The 20364-nt window shown below is 40.0% G+C and overlaps 1 protein-coding gene across 1 annotated transcript in view; it reads left to right on the forward strand.

Moving 5' to 3' along the window:
* The window catches only part of BAIAP2L1 (BAI1 associated protein 2 like 1), a 94098-nt gene that overhangs the window by 9430 nt on the left and 64304 nt on the right, over positions 1-20364 (forward strand). Inside the window, 2 exon segments of the mRNA XM_029576573.1 lie at positions 10313-10388; positions 15707-15793. Coding sequence (XP_029432433.1) covers positions 10313-10388; positions 15707-15793 — 163 coding nt within the window.

Consider the following 20364-nt stretch of genomic DNA (forward strand, 5'->3'; position numbering starts at 1 on the left):
CTTATACTAACCCTGTGGACAATTAAACAGAAAACTGCCCATAGATTATTTAACTTCCTTGGAGAAAAGTATTTTTAAAAAAAATTTCTTTTTTTTTTTTTTAATTGTCATTGGAGCGACTTATCAGAAGGGAAATATCTATCCCAGTAAGGGTGAGGTTCTGTCTACGGAAAGGAATAGTAGCTCATAGTGGAGGTGGAATCGGAGGCACCAGTAACCTTAATTGACTTGTGGTACCCATCTGGTGTTCTCCAAAAATTCTGGCTGGGGAAGAAGTAGCAGCAATGTATTATGACAACCAGAGTGGTATCCCCAGAGATAGTGAACTTATTCTATGATGGGTAAAGTTTGTGTGTTAGGATTATGAGACAGGAGAATGAGGATGATATCCGGGTTTATAACTGGCAGTGTTATCATCCTCCCAGGTGAAAAACCTCAGTTTTGTGGCTTTTAGTTTGTAATAATTTTTATATTATCCTGATCTTAATTTGTAAAACAAAACTGTGGCAATTTTTATAATCCAATAATGCTAGCCGTCTCTTGGTTAGAGAGGGAAAGAACGGAGACTGCCATAAATTGAGAGCATGGAGAATGGTATGAATATGTAGATCATTCACAGCAGCAGGACAAACTGATAGTAGAATATTTGTAAATTGATGTCTTTTTACACAAACAAGGGCCCAGATCTATCAAAATGTGGTGATTTTCGCATGAATAACGTCCACGATAAGGAAAAGGGGCATGGCTGTGATTTCAGAGTTACCTCACCTTGTGCCATCTTAGTGCATCACATAGGTAGTTTATATGCCCCGTGATATTTGTTCTTCGCTACATGCAAAGTGCCCAGACATTTCCTTAGAGGGGGAGAGAGAGAAAGAGAGCCTCTTTTTTGTTTTTTTATAAGGCTTTCATAGCAGTCAACTATTTATATCACTAAGGGAGGCCAGCTAGTATCTAGAGGTGAGGAATTGGTGGTGGTCTAGGGTTTTGGGGCCAGTTTTACATGCAGAGTGAGACGTACAAACAGCACAGAAACCCTCGATGAAGATAATACACTGGTAGAGAGTCCATCAAGCTAGGGTGAGAGAACTTTGTAGAAATCTCATCTTTGTGTGACTTTCCTCACTCCAAATCACGTCAAATCTTCACCGAGGGCTACTGTGCTGTTCGCACGTCTCACTCTGCATGTAAAACTGGCCCCAAAACCCTACAACCACCCCAAATCCTCACCTTGCGTTACTAGCTGGCCCTCCCTATAGCAGTATAAATAGTTGACTACTATGTCTGCCACCCCAGAGCCTGGCTCTTTCTCCACTCCACTCCCTTTCCCCTCTCCCCATGCCCAAAAATGTCTGAAACAGAGTTTGCAATATTTATCCTGCATTGCATTTCGGCCATTTCAGGCATATTGCACAACTTAATGCCAGGAAAAAAGGTGTAGTCATTTCGGGCATTAAAAGTGTGTGATGGCATGCGTTATGCTATCACATGGTGCAATAATGCCCCTCATTTTTGTTGATCCTACCCAAACTTCTCCCTAATCCAGCCCCTTTGAATAAATTTGAAAAATTTGCATTCATGTCGTACATTGCAATAAATATCGCATGCATTATGGCGTTATCATGGGCGTTAACCCCATAATGCATTTTCATGAATGACCCTGAAGATTTTGTAGTGCCTGTGTGCTCAAACCATGCAGGTAACTTTTTCAGAAGAATTTTCCACTATAGCCTAGACAATCAAGGAGATGCGAAGATTTTTAATGGAAGAAAATGCAGACTGTTGTACATTAGGAAGGCTCTGACAATTTTCCTACTTTTTTTTCTTTTTCAAAATTGCAACTATTCATTTCCAAGAAAAATAATTAAAGTGTCCAAATCGAAGAAAAATATAATATGCTGAGTAGCTAGCTATTGATAGCAAGAAACTGACATACATAGAGTAAAGCTGTAGGGAAAATGCAGGGGACCAAATGTTTAAATAATAGGCAGTCTGTACTAGAGTAGCAACATGTTAATATGAATTTTGTCGTATCATCACTTGATGGGATCAAAAGTAATGAGGTGTAAAATGAGAAACCAGTTTTCTTCAAATACTACAACTTAGTATTATATGTGTATCATGGTATTGACAGGACCTACAGAGCTATAGTTGTAGGCTATTTACTGTTAAAAAAAAAAATGCCTCATTTGATAAGGTGAATATAGCCATCTGACCATTTGAGTGATATATCCAGGAAATCTATGATGCTTTCATAATATGTGGATATTCTACCCTGAATCTTAGTTTTGGTTTTGCCATTAATCTGATCCAGTCCTGGTTTTCCCCATTGCACGCATGGATTTGTAGTTCACATTTCCTTAAGAAAAATAGAACAGTTTCCATGTCTGCAGTTGGGGAATAGTATCAGGGCTGGATCAGATTGTTTTGTATTGACCTGTGCGAGATGGCAACTTTTTGTTTAACCCTCTGTTTCCAAATAATGTGCATATCTTTGGAACGATCATTCTAATTATTTTCCCCCATTCAGTAGAAAAAAAATATCTTTGTACTTGTGTAAAAAGATCATTGGAAAATCTACTACCCTCTCCCTGCCTCTTCCCTTTTCATACCCACCTTACCTAAACCTCCATAATAATGATATCTCTTTGCATCAGCTAAGGATGAAAAGTTGCCTCCCTTTGTTTTGTCCATTACTTGTTTCACTTTATCTAGAGTAAAATATTTGGGATAAGAAGACTGGCACCATCCTTCTTAAGTTGTTTATACTTCTTGTTTAATTTCTTCACTTTGTGCTTTTGTGTAGTTCTGTCTTCCTGTACATTGTAGTGCTGTATAAATAATTAATGGAACACTAATTTTACAGTGTTTTCATCATGCTGTTTACTGTGCCGGAAAGGATAATGTTGACAGCTGCTGCAGCTGTCGATCATTGAAAAGAAAGACGTTCAGTAAATGACAGTGCTATAATCATTTTGGTTGCTCAGGGCTTTTATTTTTTTGCGCACTTGGGGTGGGTGGGGGGGAGTTCGTTTCAACTGTTATGATGTTTTTATGTGCTGCTTTTCTTAAACCAAAGCTCAGTCCAAGACAGTTTACAAAGTAATCAAAACAGAAAAAACATAAACATTTTATTAGCAATTTAAAAATACATTCAGATCTATGATCTCTAACAAAAAAAGTCCATAAACTTAGTTTTTGAATACACTCTAAAGAAAAAAATAGGAGTCCTTAATTTCAGATATTGGCATATTTGCCGTTTTGTACTATCCATTTCCCCTTTTGATTTTATGTATTGTATCAAAGCATTTGTCAACTTCTGAGATACATATTTGATGTATTACCAGTATGAGATCTTTAAACAGGTTTAGAGGTAATAGCAATACGCTGTTCTATAAACTTGTTAATCATACTGAACTGTTTCATTCTTTTAGGTTGTCTGGTATTTTGTTTACAACATTTCTGTCTTTTTGTGCTTCAATGCAAAGTTTTCAATGCCAGATGCTTGTGTAATAGTTTTGTAAGCCTGTGTATGTGGTGGTGCTGTCAGAGCCCCCTCAGTCTTTTTTTTTTCTTCTGAGCACTAGCATGGACACTTCTCCTGAAATTTTTAAAGAAAACAAACCAAACTTTAACTTTAAAGTTGCCTCTCAGCAACCCCCAAACAGCACTTTTCAGTGCTATTTTAAAAAAAAAAAAGTGTTAGTATGTCTACCAAGAAAAAAAGCCACAATAAATAGATTTAAAGACTGTTTGCAGCAGGAAAAGGTCCATTACAGATGGACATGAACTCTGCTGTCCTGCCTGAATCAAAACCATGACCACAATTGTGGATGGATGTCCCCATGAATGCAACAGTCTCTAGGGTCTAGAAAATGAAGAAACCGTGTTAGTCTTCTGGAAGCCATAGTAAGTCCTGAAGCGCAGGTTTATCGGCCTAACCAGGAATAGAGTTCAGCACCAGCTCCTCTAAACTATCTCCCTTGTTGGTAGGATGACAACTTGGAGTCGAATAAACATAGCCACCATGCATCAAAGAAAAGGAGGCTCCACTCTGCAGAACTACTGGAGCATCCAGTGCCAAAGAAGCACAGAGACTTGTGTGCCCCAGCACAGTCAAAACACGGGTGTGCATCACCACCGTTGATGCATAAGTCTGCAGCACATCTAGCCTCAGTACATTAGATGCCTTTGTCCATTAAACCATTGGAAACATCAATGCGTCATACTGTAAATCTTCCTACGCAACTATATACTGGTCAAGATAAGCTTTTCACTGCAGCAAAAGGGATATGATCCCCCTTCCAACTCAGATTACTAGTACACACTCGCCAACATCACTGCTATCATAAGGTCTGCATCTAGAAACAGGAGATCCTATTTGTTTTCTGGTGCTTCTTATTTCCAATCTGCCTTCAGTACAAATCCTACAAAGCCCAGAAGATGTGTAACTTTCCATTCTACTATCAGAAGATGTTCCACCACCTACCCCAGGCCCAAGGGCACATCAGCCACTTGACCCAGATAGTGTTGGCAAAAGATTTCTTTACCTTATTAGTGGGTAAGAATAAGGAGGGTACCATTCAACCTTTCCTTTCCAACATATCATCCTTACGTCCATGAGAGGGAGTCCCAGAATCCCCAATACACATTTGATTCTCTTTCGGAACCCCCGCAAAGGTTTTTGGGCCCACAGTATTCACATGCAGAAGACTTTATCCACTCTGAGGATACCTATCAGGAATTCTCTCCGCCGAGGTGACCGAAGATTCCTCAGTTGCCAGCTTCATCTTTGGAGTCCTGGATCAGTGTTCTCTCACCTCCTAGATTCTGAAGGGAGAAGATAGGGATTCCCTCCAACCCCTCTCCAGAATATTCATTTGACTTCCCCTATTCCTGGATTCTGGATAAATTAGGAAAACCTCTTGGAGTGAATGTATGTAAGGGTAAATACCCTTGTAAAGATGTGATTGGGCCTCCTCCAGGTTCTGGAAGCTCCAGCAGACCCAGCAGCAAACCCGGTTCATTATATCTTGCAAGTTTTACAAATAAGAGTGTAGGAAAATCCAATTACCTGTGCTCTAGTAACAAGGAAACTTGACCTAAAGTACAAAGTTAAAAAAAAAATCCTTAGTCTTTGGAATAGTACAATTACCCCATCAATCGGTAGTAGTAGAATCAGCTCTTAAGAGTAAAGAAAACAATATATTCAAATATGCCACCAGGGAAGGATCCCAGACTACTGGACAATTTTGACAAAAATATGTTTCAGAGCTCCATGCTTAATGCACAGATTCTACATGGTTCAGTACTTGCATGACTGTCTATAAAAACCGAAGCCGTTTCTTCTGACCGATTGATGGCAGAATCGCATACCCTCAGCCACTGTTGAATGCTGAAGAGTGTATACACCATCTTTTTGATCTGTCTACAAGTGGATTCAATACCTTTTCACACTCCTTGTTGAACTCCATTGTAAATTGCCACATGGCCTGGTTGAGGGCCAGTACCCTACATGAATATGCCCATGAAAAGTTGGCGGGTGTGCCCTCTCTCATTGATGACTTCTTCGGAGATGAGCTTAGGGAAACAGTGGATCAGATTAAAGAACAACATGTGGTGGTGCTGTCCCTCTCCAAGGGACCGGATCAGCATTCTTCTACAAGGCACCCCTTTTGTAAGACTTTTTTTTTTTCCAGAGATGCTCTTTCTGGCAATTCCTTCCCTACTTCTGCAATAACTTCTGGCCTACGACACAGTGAATGACGTTAACCTAAAGGAGCACAACAAGTGTGGCCCAAGCCTGGGCCAAGTTTTTGACCACCTATCCTCTTCAGTAATGGTGAGAATCCACTACTGCCTAGAAGAAGGGTGCAAGTTCACCAAAGACTGCTGGGTTCTCAGGAATGTGGGTACTGCTCACATTGCTCCTGGCTTCTTGCACTTCTTCACTACTCAGCCTTCAATCTGGATTCATCTTACTCAACGCAGCTCCGCCTGGAAGTGGATAATAAAAATCGGTTGCTCTCCATGGTCAGAGATTCCACTATTTTCTCATACTTAAGGAATCTGGAGACCTGAGTCCAGTCCTGGATTTAAGAAGCCTGAACAAGAATATATTCTAGGAGAAATTCAAAATGAATTCCCTCCATGCAGTTTTTCCCTTCATTCAGAAAGGGGAGTAGATGTGTGCTCTAGGTCTAAAAAATGCTTATGCTTACATCCCTATCCACCACTCCCATTGGCAATACCTAAATTTTATAGTAGATTGTTATCATTATCAATACAAAATGCTCCCCTTCAGCCTCTCAGCTGCACCAAATGCCTGGCTATAGTAGCTGCATCTACGCTGTCAGAGCATCCAGATCTTCCCTTATGTAGATGACTGGCTTGAGTCAGCAGTTCTCAAAAAGGAATTCTAACCTCCTTGGATAAATTGATATGCCTCTCATAGTCTCTCATCTTCCTTGTGAATTTTGAAAAATCAACTCTTATTCTATCCCAAAAAATCAAGTTCATTGGGGTGTGGCTAAATGCTCTGCAGGACAGAGCTTTCCTTCCTTTAAATCAAGCTCAGTCTCTCTGGGTGTATTGATCTGTGTTCAACAGTCTATAAGCCAATCAACTGCTAGAGAAAGTTATTTTTTTGAAAGAGGCAAGTGCAAGTTGTTAAGGGATACCTTTTATCATTCTCAATTCAAGGAAATTTATTTGAAATGGTTTTCCAGGAATGACCATGTCCCTTGAGCTCCTATGTGGATGCTCCTTTGTGGATGCATCCATTACTAAGGTTTGTGGATGCTCCTTTGTGGATGTATCCATTACTAAGGTTGCTTGGTGAGGAGCCTGTTGCAGCATTGCTTCTTCCTGTAAAATAAAGGGATCCAGCTATAACAACTCAATTTCTGCTTCATTTCTGTTGGATTCTCTACTGTGGTGGTTGGGGACTGAGTGAACTGGACCCATTAGAAACAAAGGCTCCACTGTAGGTGATGTCTGTGTAGGCGAGTCAGCGATACTATGTTGATTGCTGCTGCCATGTGACCAAGAATAACCAGCACGTCTCATTTAAACAGACAATCAAATTGCCATGTTCATAAAGAACAAACAAGGAGGCACGGGATCTGAAACTCTGTGCCAAGAAGCAGTAAAAATATGAGCATGCAGACATCAAGCTATGCTGCAAGCAACCTACCTTTCTGGAACCTCTCAACATGCTGGCAAATCTCCTCAGCAGAATCTTTCATCTGCACGAATGATCCCTTCAGCAGCCAACAGACTGTTCAGTCTTTGAGGATTTCCAACAATCGACCTATTTGCGTCAGAACAAAACAAAAAAACTAGAAAAACTTTGCTCCTTTCTTCCCAACAAACTAAGATTTGCTTAGGATGTTTTTGCTTGACTGGAATGCAGATTTCATATGCACTTTTTCACCAGTTCTGCTAATAGCCAGAATGGTGCAGAAAGTACTGAAAGACCAGGCCTGTCTGATCTTCATAGCTCCCAGGATGGCCTAGTCAAGTCTGGTTCACTTATCTAGTATAGCTGTTCCATCATCCTTCAATATCTCTCAGATCAGATGCATATTTGTTAACTCAAGAAGAGAGATGCCTGTTACATTTGAATTTTTTCGCCCTTAACTTGACAGCTTGGATTCTCAATGACTTGTCCTTACCAAAAGCAGTGGAGTACATATTAGTGTCTGCCAGGAAATCTTCATCTAGAAGAGCTTATGGTTTCAAATGAAAAAGGTTTTCCGCATGATGTCAGCACAGCAATTTGGATTCATTTGCATGTGAACCAAAAGTTACTAAATTATCTATTCTCACTTTCAGAATTGGGCCTTGCCATCTCATCAGTAAGAGTACATCTTAGTGCCATAGCAACTTACCATGTTCAAACTGAGGGTAAGCCTATATCCATTCATCCATTAGTGTCGATATTCATGAAAGGCTTGTGGCATACTAAACCACCAGTTGTAAAACCTCCCGTTCCATGGGTTCTAAATGTGATGAAGTGGTACAACGGATGAAGCCACCCTTTGAACTGTTGGAGATGGCCTCGCTCAAACTTCTAACATGGAAAGTCATATTCCTGGTTGCAATAACCTCTGGCAAAATGTCACAGTTCTGTCTGCTATGCAATCTCCCACCAGCAGAAGTTTTCAGAAAGCCCTGCTTCCAGGAGCGCAAGTTACCCCCTCGCTGATCACCTGATACCTGAGCCCCAGGCCTGTCCAGTCCCTCAATGCCTCTTCATTGAGTCACCTTGGCTCCTTGACCTGACCAGCTCCTTATTCTGCCTTGCCGTGCGGCCTATGCAGGCCTACCCGGCATGGTCAGTGCCCTCTTATGTTTTCCTGCCTTACCTTACAGCCTCCAGGCCTGCTAGGTTTGCCTAGTGCCCTGTTGGGCTTTCCTGTTTTTTTGCCTGTTCTGTCAACTTATTCACTAGTCCAGTCCTTATCTAGCCCTTGTTTTGTCTTGCACTGACCATTCCAATTTAGTCCCTTGTTAGTTTCCCAGGCTTCAGGCCTTCAGGCCTTGCCTTTGTTCTGTATCCAGCCTCCCACTACCCCAACCTGGGCTCTGTATCGCTTCCAGTCCCAGCATGCCTCTAACCCCCTAGCTTTGTACCTGCCTCCAGTCTGTACCTCCAGCTCTGTCTATATCCAGCATCTGTCTCCCTACCATGGTCTTCTGCAGAAGACAAATCCTACTGGCTCCAAGAACCCAAAGGTTCAACTTCAGGAGAAAGGTACTGGTTAGGCAGAAAACCAGCTTCAGTCCTGTCCTGCAGCCCTGTACCACTTCTGGGGGAGTGCTCCCTGACTCTAACCTGCTAGACCATGACACAGAAGAGTGAGCAAACTTCAGGTTTTAGTTTATTTGCCTTATAAGCAGTTTTTCACAATAGGATGGTGCTCTGCACCCACCTGAAATTTGTCAGAGATTGTATCCTGAAACCTCACATACTTGAAGGTGAGAAATCCCTTCATATCTTGGACTGTAAATGGGCTCTGGCTTACTACAAAAGAAGAACTCAACCTCATCACCAGACTGCTCAACTGTTTGTCACCTATAATCCCAATATATTGGGTATAGCTGTAGCCAAACATACATTGTCCAACTGGCTAGCAGACTGCATCATGCACTGCTATAGGCCAGCAGGCCTTCAAATTACAGATACTATCAAGGCTTATCGAGGCAGAGTCATGCTTCTTGAAGATGTCTGCAAAGCTGCAACATCATCATCAGTACACACCTTTTGTATCCCTTTACTGTCTGGACAGGCTTTCAAAGAGTAAATTTGAACAAGTAGTTTTGTAGAGCCTGTTCACCCAATAGTTTACTCTCCATGGTGGGGTCCAGGTTACTTATTAAGTAAACACTGAGCTGCAACCCTTCTTGGGACTCTCCTCATGTTGTGACTAATTCAGTCGTGCTTATCAACTGACGTAGCAAGCCTGCTATCATAAATAGCGTTTTTCCATAGATAGGATGAATTAGCCATACTAAATATCTGCCTGTCTGTTTGGAGAATCAACCACCTAGCTAGATTTAGTGTTAAAATTACCTGAGAGGGGTTCACGAAGCAATGCGCAAGCAGAAATTCCCACTCATGCTCAATAGAGCAAAAGCTCTACTAACTATGAGAGAGAGAGAGGTAAGTCCATTCAGTGCTGCTGGATGACGTCACTCACGTTTATGAGTAATTCATCCTGCTCTCTACGGAAACATTGTTTACAGTAAGCAAACTTGCTTTATCATTAGGATACTTCACAAGCAAAGGTTTTGGCTGGCAATACTTTCCTGCAATCTACAAATTAAAAAAAAAAATTTAAATTTGAAGTTTTATATCCTGTGGTAAATTAACTTTATTCAAAATGAATTTGCAAATGCACCTATGAGCAAAAATTGTTATATGGCTGCCACATAGTTTTTCTTTAAAAGTAGAATTTAAGTAGGGATAGAGCAGACACTTTGTCTCATATGTTCAGACGTTAGCTATTATTGCTGTAGTATAAATCATGGTACTCTAGAACTGATCTAATCAACCATAGCTCACAACCTGAGCTTCTATAATTCTTAATGTTCTGCTTTGTGAGCTGGTATGCTTTTGATTTTAAAACATTGTATTTTAACTAAGTAGAGGTTTCTAGTCCTTTATGCTCCCTTGAGATAAATAGCTTTTCCTTCTAAATGGTCACCTTGTAGAGTATGCTGTAATTGCAGTTCCTACTAATTTCTACAGATTGAAAAGTTCTGCGTATTTATTTAGCTGATGTACTGCTTTTTCTTTTATTACCAGAATGTTATGGAACAATTCAATCCCGGCCTTCGGAATTTAATAAATCTAGGGAAAAATTATGAAAAGTCTGTTTTTGGTAAGTGTTCAGTATATTTCTGTGCCCCTTAATATAAAATACGGTTGTGTTTAATATACTTTACATTTAATATGCTTTCCTTTAATATCTGTTTTTCAGATCTTCTTAGAATAAAGATGTGAAGCCCTTTAGGGTGATTATTATTCCATCATAACTGTTAGATTATTTTTACTGCAAGTGTTCAAATGCATCTGTTTTCTCATAGCTTCCAGAATTAGAGAACCATGATATGAAATCTTGTGCTAGCCAGGCAGGGAACTTTTCATTAAAATGTTCTTGGGTACTGGAGCATTAAGGGGCCAAGGGCAAAGAAGTATTTAATATATTTTTAGGTCTGTAAGATTGGTGGTAGCAAGAGGTCCAACTATAGGAGAGGGAGACTTCTTGATGCAGTGCCTTTCTAGTTAATTATTGGCTGCTTTCATGAAGTTGACAAATTCCATTGGCTTAAGTGAATTTGCAGCAGAAATTATTAAGGCACCTTGCATCCATCATGTCCTTTTCAGGTTTTCTCCTTGCTAACGCTTGATAGTTCGGCTTCCATTGTGAACAGTCATCTTTTGCCGCCTTATCCTAACTTTTTTTTTTTAAACAGGAAATGTTCCGCTTCTTGTGTGGTGTGTTTTTTTTTTTTTCCTAAATTCTTCTAGCTCTCCTGATCTTTAGCTTTGGCACCATATAAAAAGCAATCCTAACCCTCCTGGTAACATCTGACTGGAAAATGGGCTACTATATTAAAAAAAAACCAAACATTTTTCCATCAAAAAATGACCATAAAGTTTGATTTCTGTCATTTAAATTTGTTATTTGGATATTTGTGTTTATCTGGAACTTTTTTCAGAGCAGTCTACAAATAATTAAACTGTGTGTGATCCATTTCAAATGAAAAGTTGATAAAGATGGAAAAAGATTTACCAGAAAGAACAGATGTAATCAATAGAATGGAGGTCCCACTGATTAGTTGTGAAAAATCAATGTATAATTTTGTAAAGATTATTTTGACATGTATATGAGTTCTAGAACATTTTATTTCTGGCTATTGTCTTGGACAAAATATGCTTGGGAAGATGAACTGCTGATTCTAGAACGCACAAGTCATTCAGGGCAAGATTAGAAATTCTCACACCACTGAAGGACAAAACACATTTTGATAGAGTATACGTTCTCTGTTGCACATAGAGGGATTTTATTTTCTTTCATATTTATACAGAACAAGTTAGTGCAAGGGATTGCAAGTATTCTGCATCTTTGATTAGCATGAGAACAGACGAATTTAAATTCTTAATAATTAAAGGGCCCCCTTCCCCTGCCTCCACTACCTGAACCAAACAGGTGAAATTTGATGAGACCATATCAAGTACAACGTGTTTAAAATGAATTGTGTGCTGAACTGTGCTACTAGCATGACTTCCTAGAGCAGCTCTGTACTGGAATTTGTTTTCTTATCATAATGTATGTAGTGGGGTAGAACAGGGCCATTGGATTTTGCAGTCATCAAAATGTTTTCTGATAATGTTTCGTCTTCGCAGCAGTCTTCTGTCACCTGGGCCTTGTCTAGTGCTACTACTGATGTTACGAAATCCATTCCAGCACTGTTCCACAGCATCTTGTCTTTGCTTTTCTGAAAGTGACAATGAGACATAATTCTTCAGCTAAGATTATTCTAATCAGCCGTATTCTTCTTTCTTGCCTGGGGAATGCATGTTGACTGCTTTTTTTTTTTTTCAACCTGGGAGGGTATTAGAGAGAGCACTCCAGACAGGGAGATAATAGTGAAAGACAGGCTATTGAAATGCTAGTCTTGGCAGCAAGGTGAGTGCTGTAGAAATATGTATGGCGAAATGGTTCTTCATGTCTAAGAATGGAGACGCTTCAAAATCGTAGCTATCATAAAGGGAAGGCATTTCAGCACTGCATGGGGAGAAGAGTTCAGTGGTAAATCAGTGCACTACCATTGCTCCAGCTGTATTTGCTTTTGGATGAATGGTATACTTATATTCCAGTGCTGTTGACCCAGCACCTCTTATGAAAAAAGGAGGCAGAAAGTATAGAAACAGTTGTACTAACCAAGTATTTAGTACAAGAAATATTTTACAAGTGATAGAGCTTGTAATAGTTTTTTTTCAAACTGTTTAGAAGTAAAGTTTAATAAATATATATGATGCCAAATTATGCAGCAATTGTGTGCTTTTGATAAGAATTTTTTTTCCTCCAAAGAATGTGAATCAGTATAAAATAGTACAATAGCTGATATACTTGTCTGAGTATTTGCTTATTGACTACATAACTTATTTTTAAAGCATTTCAAAATAACCTGCGTACTGTCTTATAGAATGGCTAACAGAATTGTCAATTCTGTCTGCCACTGTGCCCTGGCCAAAAAGCTCTGTTTAAAGTACTTTTCTGAAGGATAACTTCCTGCAGCAGTAGTAGTAGTAGTAGTGAAGATTGTCTGTCTGTCAGTGAACACAATTGCTGATGTCTGAGAAGACAGGATAAAATTCCAGTCGCTGTTGTGGTGCTTCCTATTCATAACCAGCCTTGGCTTTAAAAAAAACTTGGTAATTTTCCCCAAAGACAACCGTGTATGGCATTCTACTGTAGCAGTTATCAAATATTGTGCTAAACCCTCTTCATATAACACAGGTTGGCTACTAGACGTTTTTTGTAAATGGAACAATGTATTCTCAGTTTGGCAGGTACATACATTGTTTGTTTGCCTCACGATTTTGCATTCTCAAGCTATAAATAACGTGGCATCCCTGCTTTGGGCTATTTTTTCTTGCATGTGTTGTTTTATGTTAAATTGTAGGGAAAAGACCTCAGAAATGCATTAATGCTTCTGTGATATTATAACAGTAGAATCACTGGTCTTTTCTATCTTCTCAAGCATTTCCTAGCTCACTGAAAGTGGAGATTTTTTGGGGGGTAATAGTTTCAGTATGTTCTTCACTTGCCTGCTGTTATTTGATTCATCTTTATGTTAATGTCTCTAGCTGTTCACTTAAAACAACCGATGGCATATGTCACTGCTAAACATCTTAAAAAAAAAAAAAAAAAGTCACTAGGCCACAAAGCGATCGTGTATGCAATAATACTAAATATAATGATGAAAGGAATGCCTGAAGCACTATGCAAAAGACATACATAATAATGAGACGTTCAGTAAAAAAAAAAAAAAGAAAACCATCCCCTGTCCTTAATAAATATCAGCTATATAAATCCTTCCTACCAACCCTTTCCAAGATAAAAAAAAAAAAAAAAAAGACACTCACCACTGATAAGAGGATGCCACCCAATATCAAAAGAAATTAACTATCAGGAAATAACTGTTTTAACCTTTTTCTTGCCAAAATCCATGGGAGTAAATTACACAGAGTCAGTGCACTAACTGAAAATCCCCTGACTCACCTCCCCTTTTTGAATGGTGGGGGGGAGGTAATTGCTAACCTCCTGCTCCTGACTAGATTTCAGCTGGTGGCTTGGAATATAGTGATGCAGTTTATTTCTTAGCTATTCTGGACCCTGATCCCGTAACACCTGGAAAGTGAGAACCAGTATCTTAAGTAGTACCAGAGCCCATAGATGCCAGCCCTGGTGGGTGCTTGAGCACTCCCAGTATAGAGTAAACATCTTCACTGTGTCCAGGAAGGGGCAACTTTTTTTTTTTGTGTTAAGTTTAGCAGCCACGGTTGTTTTGAAAAGTTGGACTTCTATCCCCAAGCAAAAGGCTCAGAACAGGAGAGACTGAGGTTCTCCATGCACAGCCAACACTACTACCCTGGCTGCTGCGTTCTGGACTATCTGCATTATTTTTGCCCTTCTCTTTTTCCATTTCCAGTTCCACTATATCGTTTATTGAGAGGGGGGCAAACCAGAACAGCACAAAATAGTCCAGGTGCGGTCGCACAGTAGATTTATACAGAAGCATATGACAAGTTTTCTATTCTTTTCTGAATACTTCCTAACATTCTATTTGCATATTTGTACCACTGCTGCATGCTGAGCTGAGGGACGGTAACTTTGATACTGGTGCACATGTACTCGCGTATCCCAGCTCGCGCCAGAGGATGCGGCCATTTCATAACATGCGCGCGTGTATGTTATAAAATGGGCTGTACGCGTGTACTTGAGCGTGCAATTTTATATGGACGCATGCATGAAAATGCCGCCACTGTTGCGTAAGTGGGGGAATTTCAGGAGCCGCGCACCAACACAGGTACCGATTAAACCAGTTCATGCCCACTTAAGGTATCAGACTTTCTAACCCCCCTGTTAATTAGTCTCCCTTTTACCTTGTTAGCCCTGTCACTTAATACCCCATTCACCTCTTTAGTTTTTTTTTATTTTTTGACTTACACGCCATCCATAGCAGAAGTAAAGTTACACGGTAGGGGACCACGGCACGCGTTTGCATGCGAAAGTATTTACACTTCGGATTCATTGAGAAATCCTGGAATGCCCATACCCTGCCCCTTCCTAAAAGTGCACATACCAGGAAATATGCACGTGCTTTCCTTCACCTGAGTGCTAAATCCTAAAGTGGAACCCAGCATTGTGTATATATAATTAGGATGATTATTCCCTATGTGCATCACTTTGCACTTGTCCATATTAAATATCGCCTGCCATTGAGATGCCCACTTCTTCAGTCTCACAAGGTCCTTGGGTAGTTCTTTAGTATGCTTGGGTTTTAACAACAACCTTGGTTGTTGCTCCCTTTTCCAGATCTTTAACAAGTTAATTTGTACCGGTCCCAGTACAGATTCCTGGCACGCTCCACTATTTACCCCTCTTCAGCGGGAAATCTGACCGTTTTACTCCTACGTTTTGATTCTTCTCCTTTAACCAGTTACCAGTACTCAACGGGACATTGCCTTTTAGTTCATGACTTTTCCATTTCCTCAAGAGTCCCTCTTGCATGGACCTTGTCAAATGCCTTCTGAAAATCTAGGTACAAGGTCAATGTCTAAATATTTTTTTCTGGCGTATATTTATGCATCTGAACGCTAAGTAGCACAAAAAAAAAAATATTTGTCGTGCCGAGTCAGCACGTACGACGTTCTGAAAAAGCTTCAGAAGTACAGTTTGCTTAAGTTTAGAGTGCAGAGAGGTCTAGCGTCTCTTCCTGAAGGGTACACTCTGTGGGCTAAAGGAAGCTTGAAACTGGATTTCAGTTTCTGAACCACGAGCTTACACTACCAGTCCCCCCAAAAAAAGTGCACATACGCTGCTTTAGGATTCCACTGTTTAACATCTTTCAGCTTAAACTTGTTAGGTTTGTACTCAAGTTCATTTACACGTTTGTTTGTTTTTAGCGATGGTACAAGCGGGTAGAGCCTATTACGATGGTGTTGCCAAGGTGGGAGAAATGACTACGGTGTCTCCTGTTTCCAAAGAATTGGGTAAGTTAAGCTGTAAAGTTTAATATTTTGATGTTGTGGCTTAAGCTGTATTTAATTTTGGATTTCCTACCTAAGCGCAGCATTTCAGAACAACCGGTTAGTAAGTGTTAACCATTTTGTATTTAAAAGGGAGAGGAGGTGGCTTAGGGCTGTGATCTGCATGGGTGAGACAGGAGGCGGCTGCAGGCCTTGCTCCATCCCAGTGAGGGGGACTTGCCTAAGTGAGTGCATAATGGAGGTTGGCAACTCTGGGTGCACTCTGTGATGTGGAAAGCGGATGCCATGGGCTGTGCTGAGAAGTTTTCTCACCTTCCGTTATAGCAATTTTTGTCAACCTTTTTATTTATTTATTTATTGCCTGTTCTCTTGTTTCCAGTTTCTTTTTATGACATCTGTCCCTAGTTTTGCATCTTTCTCTCTTCCGTTCCAAGGTCCTTACTCAATTCACTTTGTTTGTCTTTTTGAAACCTTTCTCTCTGTGCCTTCATCTCCCTAAGTTTCTCTCCCCCCCCACCCCCCCCTTGCCTTCTGTTTGGCTTCTCTCCTGCTTATTTCTCTCTCCTCCACTTCCTTCCCTTTCTTACTATTTGCTGCCACTCACCCTTTCTCCCTCAGTACATCCCCTGCTACTATCAACTCTCTCCCTTAGCCCTGAGCAGCGCATTGCAGTCTCCTCTAGCCAGGGCATCAGAATGGCAGTAGGGCTGGGGATACAATACTGAGCCCCATGCAGCTTCTCCTGCCGCTCCTTTTAATGTCTGTCGGCACTGGGTGAGCATCTCCCTTCACCACTCCTGCCCCACCAGGTTCACTTCTCTTCCTCTTCCCTCCTCTCCCATCCAACTCAAAATGGGAAGTACTCTGACCCTGAGGTCAGTTTCCATGGTTTCAGTGAACTTATTTTCCAGAGTGTGGGACTGATTCGCTTCTTCTTTTTGGCATCTGTATTGCCGTGCTTATCCAGAAGAGGCTTAATTAGCTAATCAAACTGGCTAATTCACTGGCTTCCAATGAATAAAACACCCATGTGGTCATGGGCAAGATTTCAACCACCCTGTCAATATTTGTGTTTCTGTTTAAGAAAATATATTACTGGGATTCCATATTTCTTTTAGAAGCTATGGATTTTTAAAATATTTCTAGATTAACAAGATGATTTCCAACAATGAAATACAGTATTGCAGATATTCCAACAAAATTTTCGCCTGTATCCAAACCCACAACATATTAACATCCACAAGTTGTTTTTTTTCAGAGAGCAGCAACCTTTATACCTGGTTACAAATTCTGCTGAATAATTTCACTAATAAAATTAAGTTACTTGGAATCGTTATAAAATTTGTATTTTCTCTTGAATCTCTAAAGGTAAAGATTTTATAGAAGATTTTGTATCTCATAAAAAAAATACTATGTGACTTAATTGTTTTCAGTGTGGCAGCACTAAATTCCATAAACAATAGGTCTAACATTTGACTTACAATATCAGGAACAACATTATCTAACCATTTGATCTCTTAACAACCAAAAAAGCTTTAAGCAATATTTTTTTGCCATCTAGCCAAAAATACATCATCGGGTAAATGACCTGAAATATACTGTAGGAACATTTATATACTTTCCCATTAATAATTTAATTTCAGCAAATACATTTTTCTAGAATTGCGATACTCCAGGACACACTCCCCAAAGACAGTGTTCTAATGTAGCTTGCTTTTCTTGTCATTTCAAAAATTGAGCAGACTCTTCTATTCCAAACTTATATAAACGTAAAGGAGAAAAAAATGTTTTATGAGATCTTCTCAGCTGTAATTAGAATCTATAGATTTTTAATCCCAAGAATACTCTGTTTTTGAGGTTTAAAATTGGAAAGGTTTTAATCTTGGGAATCCCACTTAGAAACACCATTTTTGCATCTAAATCATAATGCAGACTGCTACACACTTCCCATTTTAGATTGGCTCCTAAAAATCTTGATTGAGAATACTAGACAAGTTTCTGAAACAAAATGTAAACATAGTTAAACTTTAAACAGGGTGTGCAGACATTGGACCTCAGTGTGCTTGCTCTTATCCCAAGTGTACATTTGTTACATGAAGAGAAACCGTACGAATTTTTTGTCTAAAAGAACTGGACTTAAAAACATCCTAGTGCAACTTTTCACATCGCAGGTTCAGACAGACTGAAGGAACATCGGAACAACAAACAGTAGAAAACAAACTGTTCAAATACACACGTTATTTTGTTATTTGTCTTGGGTGCCCTTTTAGAGAAACTCGATATACTGTCTTTGTCAGTGCAGCAACATCAAATAAATATTCTAGAAATTATAAAGCTGTCAGGCATGTAAATGGTGATAGCGAATAATTAACAAAGCTGTGATTGCTGGAAACAGAAAATGAATATGTAGCGGTAAATATTATGTACACTACCTTCACACAGTACACAATGTATGCAGGGTCCTGAGTTTTTATTCTGTAGACCATTATTTTGAGATGTGGTAAAATAATATCAATGCTGCATTATTCAAACTAAAATCATGTTTAATGTTTATGATATGTTCCTTATATTTATTTTGTCAGTTTACCTTCAGAACCGCAGGGAACTTCTTATAAGATTATAGATTAAGCCATAGTCCTTCCTGTAGTACAGGGGTTCCCAGGGGAAGGGCCACATAGGGTGTTTCAAATCGCTGAGAGATCCAGAGGGAGGGGGGGAGGGGTCGTCTTTGGATTTTGTGGAGGGGGGTAGACATGTTATGGTCCTCTTGTTGTGATTTGAAATACTGGGAAAGGGAGAAAGTAGATAGCAAGGTCCCCCATGAATGAAGGTAGCAACTGTGCCACGTCCCCGGGAGCCCTGCTACCTGTATTTCTGCCCTGCTCTCACTCCTTCTCCCTCTCACCTTCTGTCTCACTTACCTGTTTCCCCTCCTCCCACTCTTCACTTACTCTCATCCCACCCCCTTTCTTCTCACTCATTCTCTCCACTCTGTCTTACTCTCACCTTCCTCCCCCTCCCTTCTCTTATTTTCACCTCTTTTACCCTGTCTCCTCTTCCTTCTCCACTCCCTTCCCTTCACTCAACCCTAGCCACCTTTGCTGCCTCTTGGTCATCCCCTGTTTGTGGTGCCGCGGTCCTCCTGGCTCCTCTCTTGCTGGCGGTGCCCTGGCCTCCCTGCCAGCAGCTGCCTGCGGTGCCTTGGCCCCGGTCTTGCTAGCTTTTCTGCTGTGCCACCGCCATCACCAAAGCACCTGAGGGGGGGGGAAAAAAAATACACCTTCTCCTGTCCCAAAAGAAGAAAGTAATTTTGGGGCTGGATCCAGGCTACCAGAGGGAAAAGTATGGCAGGCCAGAAAACTGAGCTCCCTGGACCAGAGTTTGGGGGACCCCTGCTGTAGTGGAATTCATTACTGGAGAATGTGGTTAAGGCAGACAGCATAGCTGGGTTTAAAAAGGGTTTGGACAAGTTCCTGGAGGAGACGTCCATAAGCTTATTAACCATGTAGGGAGTAGCTACTACTTATCACATAGCAGCATGGGATCTGTTTACTATTTGGGATCTTGCCAGATACGTGTGACCTGGCTTGGCCATTGTTGGAGACAGGATACAGGACTTGATGGACCCTCGGTATGACCCAGTAGAGCAATTCTTATGTTCCTAGTGTTGCATGCTATTATAGTCAGCTTAGTTGTTCATTAAAATCCATATGACTTAAAGCTTTTGCATAGTTTTTGACAGTTAAAAGAATAAATGTATTGTTTACAACATGTTCTCATTGATTTTTATTTTAGGAGTTATGAAGGACTAGAATCTTTTTTGTAATAGTAAAGTCACTAATCTATGATTTATGTATTTATAATGGATGAAGTTAAAGCATACTGAAGTGAAAACCCTTGAACTGATGTATTGCTTCCCTATATATTTATGTTCGTTTTTTATTTAATTTTTTTTTTTTTTTTTTTTTTTTACTGGGATAAAGCAGAGTAAGACAAATATACTTTATTTTCAGCTGCATCCCGGAGGCACAGAGAAATAATGTACATCTGTTTTTTGTTGTTTTTTTGGGGTTGGTTTTTTTTTTTGTTTTTCTTTTTTTAGTCATGAGCTCCTATCACTATTTACAAAATCACCTTTAAAAAAATATGCAAAAAGTCCAATAGAGAAATGTACAAGTGCAAAATATAAACATGTCATCAATTATAAATCCCTCTGATCCATCCAAGCACTTCTGATACCTGTGGAGCCTTAAGGTATATGAAATACGATAAGAGCCGCTTGCATGAGGTCTAGCAGGAAGTGGAGCATAGCTGGGAGCATCAGACCTAGCACATAACCAGAAATTACTGAGGAAATAGCTTATAAGGTTTCTTGCCTCTAAATTGTGTATAGACTTTTGGTCAGCTATTTTGAAGTTCTGCTTTAAAATATTTAAGTACAGATTCTGATATACAGTAAATATGGCAAATATTCTTAATGTCTGCATGCCAAACACCTATTAAATTGTACAGAAAATGCTCTTAGGATGTAATAGGAGCAGTTTTGGGACAATTCACACTTTTGGGCAAGCTTA

Source organism: Rhinatrema bivittatum, chromosome 14 (genome assembly GCF_901001135.1).
Source record: "Rhinatrema bivittatum chromosome 14, aRhiBiv1.1, whole genome shotgun sequence".
NCBI lineage: Eukaryota > Metazoa > Chordata > Amphibia > Gymnophiona > Rhinatrematidae > Rhinatrema > Rhinatrema bivittatum.